The 16,798-nt window shown below is 42.0% G+C and overlaps 1 protein-coding gene and 1 long non-coding RNA gene across 5 annotated transcripts in view; one reads left to right on the forward strand and one right to left on the reverse strand.

The window, feature by feature from the left end:
* LOC112477410 lies at positions 1-9,203 on the forward strand. Its single transcript, XR_003045445.1, has 2 exons — positions 1-90; positions 6,148-9,203. It is a non-coding gene; the product is annotated as an uncharacterized LOC112477410 (long non-coding RNA).
* RNF41 (ring finger protein 41) overlaps positions 1-15,374 on the reverse strand; it is a 21,291-nt gene extending 5,917 nt beyond the window's left edge. The window contains exons 1-6 of one of the 4 annotated variants that reach the window (XM_006908892.3): positions 15,192-15,374; positions 13,911-14,044; positions 12,348-12,532; positions 4,553-4,665; positions 1,219-1,490; positions 384-519 (exon numbers count right to left, since the gene is read on the reverse strand). In XM_006908892.3, the coding sequence (XP_006908954.1) occupies positions 384-519; positions 1,219-1,490; positions 4,553-4,642 (498 nt within the window). In that variant the 5' untranslated portion in view covers positions 4,643-4,665; positions 12,348-12,532; positions 13,911-14,044; positions 15,192-15,374. The other 3 variants (XM_015587053.2, XM_006908893.3, XM_006908891.3) reach the window with 3 other exon arrangements.
* Between the last annotated feature and the right edge of the window lie 1,424 nt (positions 15,375-16,798).

Raw genomic sequence — 16,798 nt, forward strand, 5'->3', positions numbered from 1 at the left:
GAATCAGGGTTGGGTAAGGCAGAAAGCAGATAACAGACAAAAGTCTACCTGAGAATGAGGGCAACTGAGAGACTGGAGGAACAACCGACTGTAAGCTTCATGAAAACAGGGATGTGATTGTTTCATTTATAGCTGTATCTTCAGTGCTTAGCAAAGTACCTTCACAAACAAGACATTTGATAAATGTTTGGTGAATGAAAAACATTGAGATGAAGAGAAGGGAGAAGAGCTCCAATCTGATTCTCTACTAAGCCACAGGAAGAGTATCCACTCAGTCAGGTGCACAGGCACAGATCTGCGGCTCTCATGGTGCTTATAACCTGCAGACATGCAGTTATCTGCATATTAGGGACATGTTTTTCTCCATGTTCTTTGGGCCCTACCTGCTCCGCCAGCTGGTGTTTGTGTTCAGCTGAGGTTTTCTCCAGCTCTGCGATGCGTGTCTGCTGCTGCTGTACCACTGAGCGCAGGTGCTTAATGCAGTTGTGGTTTGGCAGCTCATCTTTGGGCATCTCCAGGCTACCGCCCAGGGTGGGAAAAAAGAACAGGAGCATTCAATGGGACACGTGGGAAGAGGCAGAAAAACTTGCTGAGAGGGTTTTCTCCTACCCCAAATTTCTAATATTCATTTCTAACTTCAGGTTTCTCCCTCTTGTTTATTCTCTTCATTTCCTCCTCCCTAGCTCCCCCCTCACCCTTTTGCTATCTACTTTCTCTAGGCTTCTTTCCTTCTCTAAGACAGTGTTTAATCTACCACATGGCTCTCCTTTCCTCCAACAGATTCTGTCTATGCACTCATTCCTGAGAAGCTCTAGATTCACAGCACTAGCTATCAGTATTTAATCAAATATTTCACACTCCAAAGAAGAAAAAAATAGGGGAAGAGGAAATATGAGAAGGCTGGAAATTAGAGCAGTCAGTCTTACAAAGAGAAAATAATACTGGATTGAAAGGGAAGAATAAAAGCAAATCAGTTTTTAGTGTTATCATGCAGATTGGTGAATTGCTGTCACCTTTCTCATATTGAAGAGCAAAAAGATCATAGTTGGAAAAGCAGCATGAAAGTGAGCTCTTGAGGCAGAAAGTCAGAGAGGGAGGCCAAGAACACTCCTTGCCTACATGCACAGGAGACCTGCTCAGCCAGCGAGCAGGGAATCCAGAGACGGATATAAATGGGAAGGCCCTCATCCATGTGGGGCGGAAGGGAAGGACTCTCACCCGCAGCCCTGTTCACAGGTCACAGGCCGTTTTGGGTTGTGCTCACAGTCGCTGAGGTGAGACATGAGGTTGTCAAGCCGGACAATAGCACTGCAGCCAAATACAGCGTTGTCGCAGGCAATCTGCAGCTTTGACAACATGTTCCGCATGATCCGAGGTACTGGGCGCAGGTGGGCGACCGTCACAACGCTACGGTCCACCGGACATGTCTGCTGCTGAGAGAACCACTGGGTGATGCAGGCGTTGCAGAAAGCATGCTCACAATGAGGTGCCTAGAGGGAGAGCAGGGCAAAAGGGCACAAGAGAATTAGCAGGAGCTAAGAGCCTGGCTATGATAACTCGCAAAGCCAATCAAGCCTTTTGGGCAGCTTCCAGGACTAGAGGTCCCTGGGGTCACAGCAAAATATAGCTGCACTATGAGCAAGGAATTGTGGGGGACAAGCTTCATGTGTGTCTCCTGTGCTCAAGAATCGAAATGGATTGTTACCTAAGACAGACAAAAAGTTATATATCAATAAGATATAAATAATATTCCAGGTCAGTAGGAGAGATGGCATAAGGCAGTCAATTATTAACTGCCAACTGGATGGCAGACACAATAATTGCCAAAGAAATCCAGAGAAGGGTGAGATCATTCCAAGCTAGGTCAATCAGGGCAGATATTTATGGAGAGGTCAGAATTCACTATGGGTCTTGAAGGATAAGGAGAAGGGAGGGGGGAAGAGATTTACTGGCAAAAGTTCAATGTAAGAAAACAAAACAAAACAAGAAAGCCCAGAACTCTTGGTGAGAGGTTAAGAGTCCTCTCTCTGTGGGCCCAAGTTCTTATTTTACAAGGGCTGCTTTGCCTTGAGTTCCAATGGCCAGGCCTGCCCACCAAAACAGGGTTGGTTTTTTGTAGAATCACATTTTTTTCAGTTTCATAAAAATTGTATTTCAGCCTACTTCCTTGATAACTGAGATAACCTCTAAAGTTAATCCCCAAAGAGAGGATTCCTTGGCCTCTAGCATGGAACAAACACAGTAGTAGGTACTTAATAAATGCTGATGAATGAATGAAGTGCTTACTACATCCTAAAGTCTTTGCTAGGAGAGTAGGTCAAAAAAAGACGGTTTCTGCCCTCAAGATGCTCACAGACACCAAAGACTGAAACATAGAAGGCTTTGTAAAGAAGCTATTCCCATTATCACTAATCCAACTGTCAGTAGATTTTTATTTTTCACTCAAAGACGTTTGAGTCTTTCCAAAGTCTTATGAACCCTAAGTCCAAAAAATCTTTGTCTACTTTTCCTCATCTCCATAGCCACTAACCCAGTTCAAGCAATCATCTCTCACCTATATTATTAAATATGTCTTCTAACTGGTTTCCTTACTTCTACCTTGCCCCTTTATAATCCATTCTACATTCTGCAGTGAGAGCGATCATTTAAAAATGCAGACTAGATCACATCACTCCCCTGTTTAAAACTTTACAATGGCTTCCCATTGATTTTTAAAATAAATCGAAATACCTACTCAGGATCTATAACATTCTGTATGATCTGGCCCTATGCTTCTGCCCTCTCACCTTACACCAACCACCCATCACTGTGTTCAGGCCTTTTGGGCTTGCTTTCTGTTCTTGTCTATACCCGGCTCATTCCTGCCTCAGGACCTTCACTTTTGCTGCTCCTCTTTGCCCAAAATGCTCTTCCTCTAAATCTGAGCATGAATGGTCCCATCTCATTCAGATCTCAGTTCAACTGTCACCTCTTTTGTGACAATTCTATCTAGACTTGCTGCCCCTGTAGAAATAGATAGAAAGTATTACCTATCATGTAAGTATAAAAGGTTGGCAAATACATATAATACATACTCATACTTTCTTGTATCTGCCCACATATATACTGGAGAGATACGAAATAAACTAATAGTTATCTATGGAGGGATTAGGTGGACTGGGACAAGAATGGAAAAGTTCTCACTGTATATCTGATTATACTGTTTTGATTTCTGAACCATATGAATTTATTACCTATCCAAAAAACAAATAAATATGATGTGAGGAAATCAGCATCCACAGCAGGGGCCTTCTACCCTTGGAAATGTAGCTAGTAACCTGGCATCACTAGGTCTGCCTGGCCTGTTCTTCAGAAGGTAAACTCTGAAGGGTGGGGGACAGCTTCTGACAGTCAGTCGCCAAACACCACTGACCTCTCTACATGTGACTCATCTCAAATGATAGTGCCAGAAAACAGACAGGGTCCTGCCAAGATGGGGAGGGAAATGACACACCCCATGACCTCTTGACACTACCAGGACAGCTCCACATCCAGCCTATCTGCTTCTAATGGCAGTAGGCTGTGAAAGCCTAGACAGGGGAGGGATCTAGGTCTACAGGAATACAGGTGGATTTTCATTCCACTCAGGCATCTATGCTCCTTTAAGTGGTTGAAACTGGAGAGTAAGAACGAACTCAAAGGATCAAGAGGAGTTGGAATGTAGTAAATTATATAAGCAGTGAGTGGAGGAAGGGCCAGAGACTTCATTGACTGCTGTCCTGGTTTGGAAAATGGGATTCTCTAGCTAGCCAGGAAATTGATATCTATAGAGTGCAGGCAATAAGGTCCATGAAGAGGATGTCCCAGGAATAAAATTGTTAAGAATTAATCTCACACATTATACCTGCCTATTAAACATGAGCTCCTCTGCCTGCCCCAGGAAGATACAACTGACTCTGGTCTGGTAAGGCTGGTAGAGAAATGACCTACTGAAGGTGGCAGTTTCACATCAAATGCAGAGTACATGGCTGCATCAAAAATTGGTTTTTCCAATAAATCACAGGAAAATAGGTCAGTACATACAGGTCCCCATTTCCTATTTGTTAAACAGTGGAAAGGCAGAAGAGGCCTGCAGGGAGACTGGCTGCTTACCTAAAATACTACTTAATCAAAATGCAGAGAGAACTCATCAGGAGAGTCCAGAAGTTTAATCATGGGTAGGAAGACAACCTAGGCAGAGCCCCTGCAGAGGAAAGGAAGTTCCCAAGCTACTGTCAAAAGACAGAAATAAACAGATGACCATTTTACAGTAGAAAAATCTCAGAGCGACCTCAGAAGAAAATCTGAAGCACTGGACTTCTGTGGCATCCACTTCTAGACAGACTCTGCAACACCCTATTCCTCTTGTAGTCACCACTGCTCCTCCATACCAAATCTCTATTGTATGTGTGGGTGGCGGGGAACACAGGGAGCCAGAACACAGTGATTTCCCATTGGTCCCATGACCTATGAATATTTTCTACTAACTCCACTGCCATATTGCCCCAACAAACCTGCCATCAGGCCAACTCACCTGGACTGGCTCCTCCAAGACTCCACTGCAAATAGGACAAATAAGATCTTCGTCAACATCCCCCTGGAAACGGGTTACATCATACCCCATGTCTCATCACTAAAACCCAGGTCCTGGAAGGAACAACATAGGAAAAAGAGGCCAGTTCAGATGAAGCCTACAAACATGTGCCAGCTTGAACTCATTGCCAAGATCCATGCATTCGTCCAACAATTACTTGTTGAGAGGCTACTATATTCCAGTCATTTGGGGGAAAAAAGCTGACCCAAGAAACTTAATTCTAATGGGAGAAGATATTTTATAAGCATGTATTTAAAATATGAAGTGATAAATGCTTTGATAGAGTAAGCACAGGGCATTATGAAAGCAAGAGATGTAGATACCTAACCGAGGCTGAAAAGTGAGGGTGATTTTGAGAAGTTTTCTAGATGTCACCAATAGGACAAGCAAGAGTTACTAGGTGTTGGGGAGGAGGGCAAGTCAGCATTAGGGTTTCAGGCACATGAAATAGCATAGCCAAAGGCCCAGAAGTAAGAGAGCATGAGATGGGTTTCCAGAATTCTAAGTGGTTCAGAAAAAGCTGACCTGAAGAGTGCAAGGAAGGGAGCATCTAGATACAAAGCTGGAGAGGTAAGCAAGAGTCAGGCCCTGAGAAGTCTTATATAAGGAATTTGGACTTTATCCTGAAGGCTACAGGAAGCCACTGAAAGACTTAAATGGAATGACTGGATAAAAGTTCCCTTTTAAATCACTCTGTCAACAGGGGTGAGATTGGAGACAGGAAGAACATCTAGGCAGGAGAGAGATGGTAGGAATCTGAACTTAGGCGGTGGTAGCAGAGATAAAGAAGGAGGGAGGTTCATGAGAGCAAGGACTCAAAGAGCAGTGGGGCTGCCATGCCCCTTCTTTGGGTCACTGAACAGTGACTGAACCTGTTATGTGGACGGCCAACCGGTGGGCTAATTGGATCAAAGATGGGCACCTGATACAAGGGCTGCCAATCCACAAACTAGACATCAACTATGATGTCCTGGAAAAGATGAGCTGAGTCGATCAGATGGTTACCAGGAATTTACAATCAAATTATTGAATTTAAAAGGATGGGGGATGGGTAAGATGCAAAGAGGACTTGATAGGTCAAGTGCCAGGTAAAGTATAGCACTGGATTGAGTCAAAACTGACTGGATTTTCCCCAGTTCTACTCATTAGCTGTGTGACTTTGGGAAGGCTATGTAAACTTCCTAAGCCTAAGTGGTTTTTTATAAGGAGATAAAAGTGAGTATAAAAAATAATAGAAGTGACTTTCACAGAGTTGTCCTCAAAGAGATAATGCATATAAAACATTTAGCAAAGTGCCTACTGGCACACAGTAGGCACTCAACACATGATGGTAACCATTGTTTATATATACATCTAATTTCTCCTACTTGATTTAAAAATTCTTTAAGAGCAGTCACATCTAGTATAGCACCAAGCACAGTTCCTTACAAATCAGTAAAATGTTTGGTATATTTAAATGTTCCTTTAACTGGGAGCTTCCCAGCAACTAGGGTATAGTGGACATCTACTATTTTACCAAACTTACTTTTCCACAGTTTTCCTTTAGGAATCATACCCTGGCTCCTAGCAGACATGTGACCCAACCCAGGACAGAGAGTGATACCTGGAACTTCTACTGGAGCTTTCAAGGGAAGCTCTTTCCCATGAGGCTGCATAGCTGGTTGGATATACAACCCACAGTGGTTGTGACCATCTCTACTATTAATGAAGACAGCCTGCTTATAGAGTAAAGCCAGTAATGAAGAAAGTGAAGCTAAAAGACCAACTGTGGATGAGATCATTTGAGGTCCTGGATTCAGCCATGCCTAAAGCCATAATCAGCTTTCGAACATCTGTTACATGAACCAATATATTCTCTATTATGTTTAGGCTGGTTTGAGCTGGGGTTCTGTCTCTCTCAACTGATAAAAATTCTGATTAATACACAAGCTAATGGATACAAGAAATCACAAGGCTCCCTTTGGAACCACTTATCTTTCTTTACCCATTTTAAATAGGAACAATGATACCCTGTGACACTGCTAAAATTACAATGACCTCCATCACCACCATTTCTCTATATACTTGTTACTCTATCTCTAAGGCCTTAAAGTTCAGGGCCTCGGGTTTACTAACAATCCCTCTGAAATTGTCACTGTTAACCACTCTGGCCTGGCTATTGGAAGTGAAAGCCAGACTGCAGTGGTTCAAAGTGAACAGGAGGTGGGACAGAGAGACAGGAACTAAAGATAATTAGTCAAAAGCTTGATTTCAAAGGAAGAGAAAGAGAAAGAACTATCTAGAGGAAGACAGGAGGTTAAGGAAGTGGGTTGTGTTGGGGGTGTTTTTCTTCATGATGAGAAAAGCTTGAGCATGTTTGATGTACTAAGAGGAAAGCATTGGTAAAGAGGGAAAGATAAACACAGGAGAGAATCTGGTCACCGAGGTAGCAGTAGGTAGGGAGGTGATCTGGAATTATGTTAAACAGGAAGAGGGACATCTCTAAATCAGGAAGGAAAGAAGAATGGTACAAAAAGAGGTCCAGATAAGTTTTTTAAAATTACACCAGGAAATAAATAAAAATAAAAATCATACCAGGAAACTTTAAAAAAACAAATGGTCACTTATTCGTTTACATGAATGATAGAGGTACAGTTAGATGGTTATGGTAATATAAGCCCATTTGATGGAATAATATATATATTTTAAATGATGCTTATGGAGAATATGCAATAACAAGATATAATAATAGGTAAAAAAGTAGGATACAAAATTGAATACAGGTATGTTTAAAAACTTATATTTATAAATAATCCATATATAAAAAGTGACCAGAATGAAATATCAAAAATATTAACAGTGGTTTATTTGGGTGTAGGACTAAGGATGTTTTTCTTCTATTTTTAATTACCAAATACTTTAATGAGTATATATTTTTAAAAATCATAATTCAACTTTAGTCTTCTACAAATATGGAAAATATTTTTTTTTTAATTTAGAAATTACTTGAGAATAAAAAATACAGGAATGCTTTTACTTTTGAAGTACAGGAATAAAAGATGATAATTTGATCACACCTGGAAGTTTTCCCTATTGACCTGGTTAAGACAGTCTTATTTTTGCCTTCAGAGTTAGAATGCACCATAAAGAGATCATCATCCAGTTTTACAAAATCCCACGGTAGGAATCTTCTCAACAGTACCCAACAGTTAGTCATCCTGTGCTTAGATACTCCTCGGAAAGGTCAAGATAAGGTGCAAGAGCACAGATGAGAGCCCAGACTCACTTCTCTCATAGCATTCTAGAATGCCTATGTCCCTCTAAAACGGGGTACCCAGAGCTCCACATGTGGACTAATATGGACAGAATGGGACTATTAGCACCTTTCCTCTCTACTTCAATTAATACAACCTAAGACTGGTTAGTTCTGTTCTAAATGACAGCTACTGCCACTCTCATAGTCCAAACAAACACACAAGGCTAAAAGGAAGAGGAAGGGGCAGGGGCAAGAGAAAAAGTCAAGAAGGAGAACTATCTCAGACAGCTTCTGCATGAAAGCAAAAAATCCCCAAATATCTATAATTCATCTGTTGAACTGCTAACCACAACACCTACCTTAATTAAGTAAATTGTAATTTGGTTTCTCTACAATAGCTATAAAATTAATCACAAGAAAAAAAATCATTGCTGCCTTTAAAATGTATCAGGTATGAAAAGACTATTAAGAAATGCTGTTAAGAAAAAAAAAAAACAAAACTAAGGTATAGAATAGTATATATAAAGTATGCCACAACAAGTACAAAAAAACAATATGTATGTGTATATGCTTACATATACATGGAACTCTTCATAAGGACACAGAGGAAATTGCCAATAGTGGTTGCCGCTGAGGAGGGAGTAGCGAAGGAAAAAGAGATAGGAGAAAAATTTTAATTTCCTTAATTATCCCTTTGTGCCTTTTAAAAAGATTTTCCATGTGTGTGTATTCACTATTCCAATAAAGAAAGAAATCTGTAATTATCCTAAATTGTGAAAGAAAATATTAAGGTTAAAACAAAAAACATGTCCAAAATATTCACTTAATGTGAATAAATTATACATCACATACTATAACAAGGTCTGGAAAAAATGTACTCTTGCAAGAAAAAATTGATAAAACTGAATCACAACAAAAAAAACAGCAACTGTCCCCAAAAAGTATATACCTTTTGACCTAGCACTCCCACTTCCAGGAACTTAGCCTAAGGAAATAATTACACAAGGGCATAAAAACAATATACCAGGTTGTTTATCTAAGCATTGTTTATAACAACAACAATATCAGTAGTACCACAAATATGCAGTAGAATTCCTTACAGTTATAAAATGGGACACCATATAGCATTAATATGACTTAGACATATTTCTTTATTAATAATTTGTTTAAATTATTTTAATGTATTTGTTATTTGCATAATAAATAAAAACATTTATGCATGTTATATATGCTATAGTGCCATTTTTGTTAAAAAGTATATTTATATTTATGTATGTACACATTTATATTGGATAGCATCTAGAAGGATATGTATCAGAAAAGCTGTCTCTAAGTATATACTTTTAATACTTTTCACTCAGTTTTGCTTTATTGTTTTTTCTACTTTTTCTACAATAATATTTTACTTATACAATTAAATAATAATGAAGTCAACTTTTATTGAGCACTATTATACGCTAGGCACTATTCTAAGCATTTCTTGTATATTAACTCATCTAATTCTTACAACAATCTATGAATTACTCTATGAGGTGGAAACTGTCATTATCCATAATTTACAGATGAGTAAGAGATCCACAGAAGTTAAAAAATTTGTCCAAAATCATGTAAGTAACAAGTGGTTCAGCCGGATTTAAACCGAGGCAGAGTGGCTTCAGAACCTAAGCTTTTAACCAATGTGGTTAAATGCCTCGCAAACTGAAAAACGCAAATTACAAAAACATTATGTATAGTATGGTCTCATTTTTATAAAACAATTCAAAAAGTAATAAGTAATATATGTAGTGTACACATTTTCGAAATCTAGATACTATCATTATTCTTTTGATCTAGGTTATATATTTCTGCAAGATTTAATTTTAAAAAATCAGTTATCTTTAGAGCAAGGAGCAAAATTAAAAGATTATCCTTTTTTCCCTGTTGCCATGGGCAATGTAGAAAACTGGCCTAGAGTTTGTACTATGCTTCGCTGCACTTTCATTTTAAATCAGTGCTAACAATAATGTCTTAAGGAGGAATACAAATTCTGAAAACTTAACTAATGGTGTCTCAGGAGATTCCACATCCCCAAAACAAACAGCAGAGAACTTGCCTCAGTTGGTGCAGAGATGGCCAGAGGATGTGTGAAGCCACCAGCCACGGTTAGGAGCTGCAAGCTGCAAGCTTCCCACCATAAAGTCGTGGTTTATAAAACTGCAGAGATGCTGGGCATTGTTCTTTCCAAATTAACCCCATCCCCAACCTTTATCTGCTTAGAGAGTGCCTGTTTTATCTACCCTCCTAAAAATGCATTCTTTCAGGGGTGCAGACCTCAAGAATTATGGGGAAATTTAGATTTCTCATATGATTAGGTATTCTCTATTTGTCACCTATGAGAAACAAATGTTGAAATAGTTTTATACCTTGGAAGCCAGCTCCTTGCCCTACCTTGCCCTGCCACCAGGCAGACAGTCAAACTGATAGGCTAGACTCCTTGACTATATCTCTACTCTCTGGGACTCCCAACATTATCATGGGGCTAACACAAGGGCAAGATATCATCCCAAGGGGGATGCCTCACAAGGATGCACAGCTCACTGCCCTGGGGCAGAAGCCTTAATAAAATTGAAACCACAGAGACCTCAAGAGTTACAGCCAGTGACTACAACCACCAGAAGCACAGTTTCCTTGATATTCTTCTTGAGCTATGAAATAGGAAATGGCCTTGGAAGGTTTTACTCACATTGGGGAGCTGAATTAAAGTAGCACTGAGGTGTCTCTTCAAGCTTAAAGGCATTCTGCCAGCCTCTCTGATCTGAACATCCTGAACTCAAACTGAAAGTGCATTCCCCACCTGCTAATCTGCAAGTCAGAACCAAACCAGGTTTTATGTTCCTTTCCTTCCTCACTGTTACATTGGGGTCTCTCTTTCTATTCCTGGTCAGCATTATTATAAAAATGCAAGAGCTTCATCAGACCCCTTCTTACACCCTTTTAACATACTGTTACAGTTGTTTTCTCTGGTCTAGCCCTAGAGAGGGCTAGGAATTCAAAACAGATTGTTCATAAAGGAACCCAGATATTTATCCTTTCTTATTTGGGGTTTTCTGAACCCATGCACAAATGTGCAAATCATGTACATTCACGTGCACTTCCACATACTCAAATAGAAACATTAGAGAAGCCACTCCAACTCATAATTTGTATTTTAGGGTAACTGGACATGCTGTCACCAATTCTTGGCAAAAGCATAAAGTCTGTAAAAGCCAGGTATATGTGCTATAGTCTCCCTTCTAATTCTTCTCTCTGCCCTGAATACAACAGATGTGCAGAGGGCTTAGGAATTTCCAGCCTCAATTACTTCAAACCACCAGACACAAAGGGAAAAGGCCCCATAACTCGCCCAAGTATAAGGAAACAGGTGACTCTTAGGAACTTCAATCTAGTGAAGAAATTAGCTGGTGAAGGGTCTTACAGTTATCCCTAAAACATTTCATCATCTCCCTGCCTCACAATGAAGGAATAGGTCTGGAGAAAAAGAAAACTGAGTCAAAAATCCAGAAACCTGAGTTCCAGTTCTAGCTCCATTACTGACCAAATGTGTGACCTTAGGCAAGTTATTTAACCTCTCTGGACCTCAATTCCCTTAGTCCACATGAAATGAAGCATCCTGGAATACATAACCTCTATGGTGCTCTACAAGTCCCATGATTCTAAGATTCAGCATATAAAACTATGTTATAAAAGGTGTTCTGGCTTTAACACAGTCTTTGCTCTCCGTAGGCAACTCTCTTGATTTTTTAAGTGAAAGAAAGTTGTCTTTTTTAATTAAGCAGTAGAATCCTTAGACTGAAGTCACATCTCCTCTTGGAGAACTGAGTTCTTAAGAACTCAGTTTCCTCACCTGTGAGATGAGGGGGTGGGCTACCTTGCCTCTAAGGTTCTGTTCAATTCCAGAATGCTGTGATCCATACTGGATTTATTACAAGGGATTATAAAATTAGGCTTCCTTAGTACTTTTTAATGAATTCACTTTCCAAAGGATCCAGAGGGTATAAAATTCTTCAAGAATTCATCTAACACCTAAAAGGAAGCCTACCAGGCCTCAAAGGCAAGCAAGGACCTACCACTTGGTCACCAGCACCAAGCACTATTTGTGTGATTACCTTAAATCTCATCTTCATCCTATATACCCAGCCCCTTTGCCAGGAGAAACATGTAAAAGAAACAGAAAACACAATCCTTGTCCTCAAACTAAGGTGTAGGCTTGAGCCCAATGAGTGAGTATACAGCATATAAAACACATAAAAAGACATAAAATTTACTAAGCAATATACCAAGTAAAAGTTAGTAACTAGTGTAAAACATAAATATGTGAAGAACAGATTGATGTGGGTTAATCGTGGAAAGCTTTCTGCAGAAAAGAGTTTTAAGAATTAAGTTTTTAAGAGCAGAAGGAACCCAGATTGGCAGAGAAGAGGGTTGAAGGCTGAAGTGGGATTCCAAATCAAGGCTCTTTACCTTCCAAGTGTTGGGGGGCAGGTTCCCTGTTCACAAGGCTCCAACCCCCTGATGCTTCCAACCAGTGCCACTCAGGAGACGCTCCCAGTAACCCATCCTGTTGGCTATTCTTCAACTGAGTCTTCCTTCCTAGTGACAAACTCCATCGCCAAGGGGATGAATGTGATGTCACAATCAGGAGCACTCTATTAATAGGAACAAGGAAGAAAAAGGTGAGTCAAGGGAACTACCTCCACTTGGCAGTGAGACTGGACTGACTCGGATCTGGCAGTTGGTTAGGGAAGATTAGACAATTACATTAATGAGTAAAGGTTTCTGTGCTAAGCATACGAGACTCCCCTCTACGGACCGAGATCACTGGCCAAGGAATTACACGCATGGTCTAGGCCAGGGGTCCCCAACCCCCGGGCTGTGGACCAGTATTGGTCCATGTGACCTGTTAGGAACTGGGCTGCACAGGAGGTGAGCTGTGGGCAAGTGAGCAAAGCTTCATCTGTATTTGCAGCTGCTCCCCAGCGCTAGCATCACCACTTCAGCTCCACCTCAGATCATCAGGCATTAGATTCTCATAGGAGCACCGGTCTCTGGTGCCAAAAAGATTGGGGACTGCTGGTAGGAGATTCAAATATAGCTGAAAGGGGGAGAGAAAGGGACATGAAGAAAGGTAGAGACAGGGAGCTGTTCGAAGTAGACAAAGATTAGTTATTCTGTGTATACAACTACCAGTAATGTCAATGATTCTAAAACTGTGGTTATAAAATGCCTAGATCCATGATACCGTACGTGCACAATATGATGCTTTCATGTTTCCAAAGTGCTTTTGTATAAATTATTTCATGTAAAAAGAAATTCTGGTCCTACAATTGGAAAATACTATTTCATGAGAATGTTGGTACAGGTGCAATTCAACTTCCTAAGTGAAGAAACATTCCTGAGGGGATCAGGCTTTTAAAAAAAAATTAAGAGGCAATGAATCAGAAAATTGTTCCAGAATGGGCACCTGGGAAGACTGGATGTAGGCTGACCAGACTCTCATTATTAAAAGGATGGAACCAAGTAGAGGAAGACAAGACTTCGTATACTATGCAGAAGAGCAACCATTCAAATTCCTTTCCTCACCATTACATGTCTATCAATAGATTAAGGGCTGTGTTAGGAAGGAATAGGATGATGATTTTTATACATAAAACGGACCGTTTCATCTTCTGAGTATGGTGTACACATACTCATTAGTTTCCTATGCTTATCGGCCACAATACATTTAGTGTGACATTTCTGAACTAATCAGAGATAAAGGTGCAATGTTAGAAATACTTTCTCTTCCCTGTGGTGGGGGGGGCAGGGGTAAGCTGATATGTTTCTCCCCCATCTATAATACAGAGGAGAGTATAATACTTCCTCCATTTTGACAATACCCTATTTCCCAACAGCGTAGCATATGCCCCCTATACTCAAAAAAATGCTACCAGGAACCAGTGCTATTGCTCTGCTCTGTCTTCTTCCAGTAACAATTTCCAGACTCAGAAAGCAAATAGCTGCTCATGCTGGGAAAATCAATCCTACCTCAATGATCCCTTGGCCAGAACAAAACAGGATTTTTCAACTGAGAGGACCAGGAGTCAGGAGACTTGGGTTCTGGTCCCAGCTTTGCCAAGTGTATGACTTTTAGCAAGACATGTAGTTTCTCATTTCTTCACCTGTCAAGTAAGGAGAATGACACTTGCCTTATCTACCTTATATACTGTCCTGAAAAGTCAAATGACGTAAGAAATGTGAAAGCATACTGAATACTGTGATTCTCAGGTAAGGTATTTGTAGTGATAGAAAACAAAATAAATTTAGAGTACTGAGGGCCAGTGAGGAAATGCTTGAAAGAACGTTGTTCCTTCTTTTCAATTACTGGGAACTAGGCCCAGCCACAAAGTCAGCTGGACAGACTGGGTAGTAACATTATTGCATCACTCAGACTCCCTACCACTAGTCTACCCCATTCTTCTTTGGGGGAAAACTTCAGCCAGCAATGTCAGACTCTAAAACCACCTGTATAGGAAGGGATTAGACTGTCACTATCACAGCCCAGTTCCCAAGAACAGTGAGTGGCTCAGTGGTCTCATTAACAGCCACTTTGCTATTAGGAGTGAAGTCGGTTTCTGAAGGGAGAAGATGTCAGACCCTCAGGAAAAACACCCTTACCCCTCTTAGCTTTCCGTTCCTTCTTCAGCCCCCACTCCTCCTACTCCTCAATTTCCCCCACCTCTGGGGTTGGGAAAAGCTTTCTAGTGTGTGAACCCTGCAAAGTGGGCTTGGCCGCAAATCCAGGGCAGGGATGTAAGGAATGTGAGATTCCTTCATGGAGGGGTGGGAGGGGGAGAAGGGGGAAGGAATGGAAGAGCAAGACAAGGCTGCCAAAGACAAGGCATGGAATAGGAGCCAAGCTATGGCGATTGGAGGCGGAGGGTTCAGGTTCACCGCCGCCCCTGCAGAGGATGGTCCTCAGAATGTTCCCTTCTTCTCCTCCCACCCCGTCAATCATTGCCCATTTAAACACCACGTTGTCCCCCCATGTCCCCTCCTCTCCGTCCTCCAGACAAGCCAGGCCCCCTCCAGCATTTTTTAAGGCTTCCCTACTTCAGTGGACCGCCCCAATAACCCACCCTCCAGCGCCCCTTTCTCACCTCCCAAGTCCTCCTTATTGCTGCTCCCTTCCTCCATTTTTCATCTTTACTTCCATCCTTAATCTTGACCTCCAAAATCTCGAACCCCCGCCCCAATCCCCTTGGGGCATCGCCTCCTCCCTCCCCACACCCTCTTTTTGGTGGGAGCCCGCGCAGGCGCAGTACGCACCGCCCTGGAAGCGGTCTGAACTCTCCGTACACCAGCGCGGCTGGAGCTGAAGCCGCAGCGGCCACGGAACAGTCCCGGTGCCGTGTCCCAGCCTTTCCTGGGAGGGGAAAGGGAAGGAAAGGAGAGGGAGGAAGATTCCGACCACTCGTCGCCGTGTTAGACAACCCTTTGCCCCGCCCACTGCTGCTACGCAACCCGGCGGAAGCTCGTCACTAAGCCCCGCCTCTTTGTTTTACTTCCGACCTGGACTAAAAGCTAAGAGCGGCCAACGAGGAAGGCGGAAGGCTAGCCAGGCCTCCGCTCTAGACCGGAAGTTTTTATGGTCCCAACGAAGACTATATAGCCACTTGGGAGGGAGAACTCTATTTTCTTCCCAACGGGAACATCCCGGACTGATCCGGAGGCTGAATCCTCTGGAGGGCGAGACTTGGCTTTGGAGTGGCACACGTGTCCCGTGTCCTAAGGCTAATGCGGAGTGGTGCGAGATGGTCTCGAGTTGGCTGGCCTGCAGCGTGACCTGCCGTCTGCCAGGCCCCTCTCTCCTTTCCAGAGCCTTAGTCAGCATCCCAGAGCCTCCCGACCCTATGACTCACAGTCATAAGAGTGGATACGACAAGGCGACCACGCGGGGCTGGGGGAGACGGAGTAGGGGAGTGTCTGACCGCAAAGCTTTGATCTAGGGTGTCCAAAGGGTTGCCAGACTCTCTCTTAGGCGACCTCCTGACTTTCTGCTGTATCTACGTTGGCTCTCTGAACGCTCGTAGAGTTCTCTGAAACACCTGAGGGGAGAGAAGGGAGATAAAATGTCCCTATTCCTGGGTCGTGGTTTGTTTTCCTTAGGATACAACACCGTGGTTGGAGGTGTGGGCGGGAGAGAAGCTGAGCTCTGAGGAAAGTCAAGGTGGAGCTTAAAGAGCTCTAGAAGAGGGTAAGGGATTAATTAAGCAAGAGAAGGCACTATAATTACATGGCCCCTTAGACTAATCTGATATCAAATAGTATTTGTTATAGATATTCGCCAAGCAAAAGATAATGCACATGTATGTGCATTTGTTTATATGTATTTGGTTTATACACATTACTGAGCTACCTTACAAGTCTCAAAGGTTTGGGCATCCTCTTTTCAGTCATTTGGGGGGACCGACCCTGAGATCTAATGAGATAAGTGCATTAGGAACAGATGCCTTTCGAACTGTGAGAGGGACTAATGTAAATACTCTCTGCCTCGATCCCATTTCTTCCAAGGGGGTGAGTCTGCCTGTTGTCTGTGGTGTAAATGCCACTTTTTCTAGAGACCCTGCCCAAGCTAGGTAGTACATTAGAGATGGAGGACCCCAAATAGGAATAAAGATGAGGGTTAGAGCAGTGGGAGAAAAGGAGGAAACTGCCTTTTGTGTGCTAGGCACTGCTTTTTATATAATTTCTGTTTGCTCGTCTGCAAAATGGAATTACATATTAAGAACTGTCGGAAAAAGAAGTGAAGCACTGAGCCAGGTTTCAAAGTTTTGTCCGCCGGATTCCAAAACCCTTGGTCCTTTTTCCACTGTGTCACGTCTAGGAGAGGAAATGTTAGATCCTAAATGTATTCTCTCCATCAAGTAAAGGAA

Source organism: Pteropus alecto, unplaced genomic scaffold (assembly GCF_000325575.1).
Source record: "Pteropus alecto unplaced genomic scaffold, ASM32557v1 scaffold433, whole genome shotgun sequence".
Classification (NCBI taxonomy): Eukaryota; Metazoa; Chordata; class Mammalia; order Chiroptera; family Pteropodidae; genus Pteropus; species Pteropus alecto.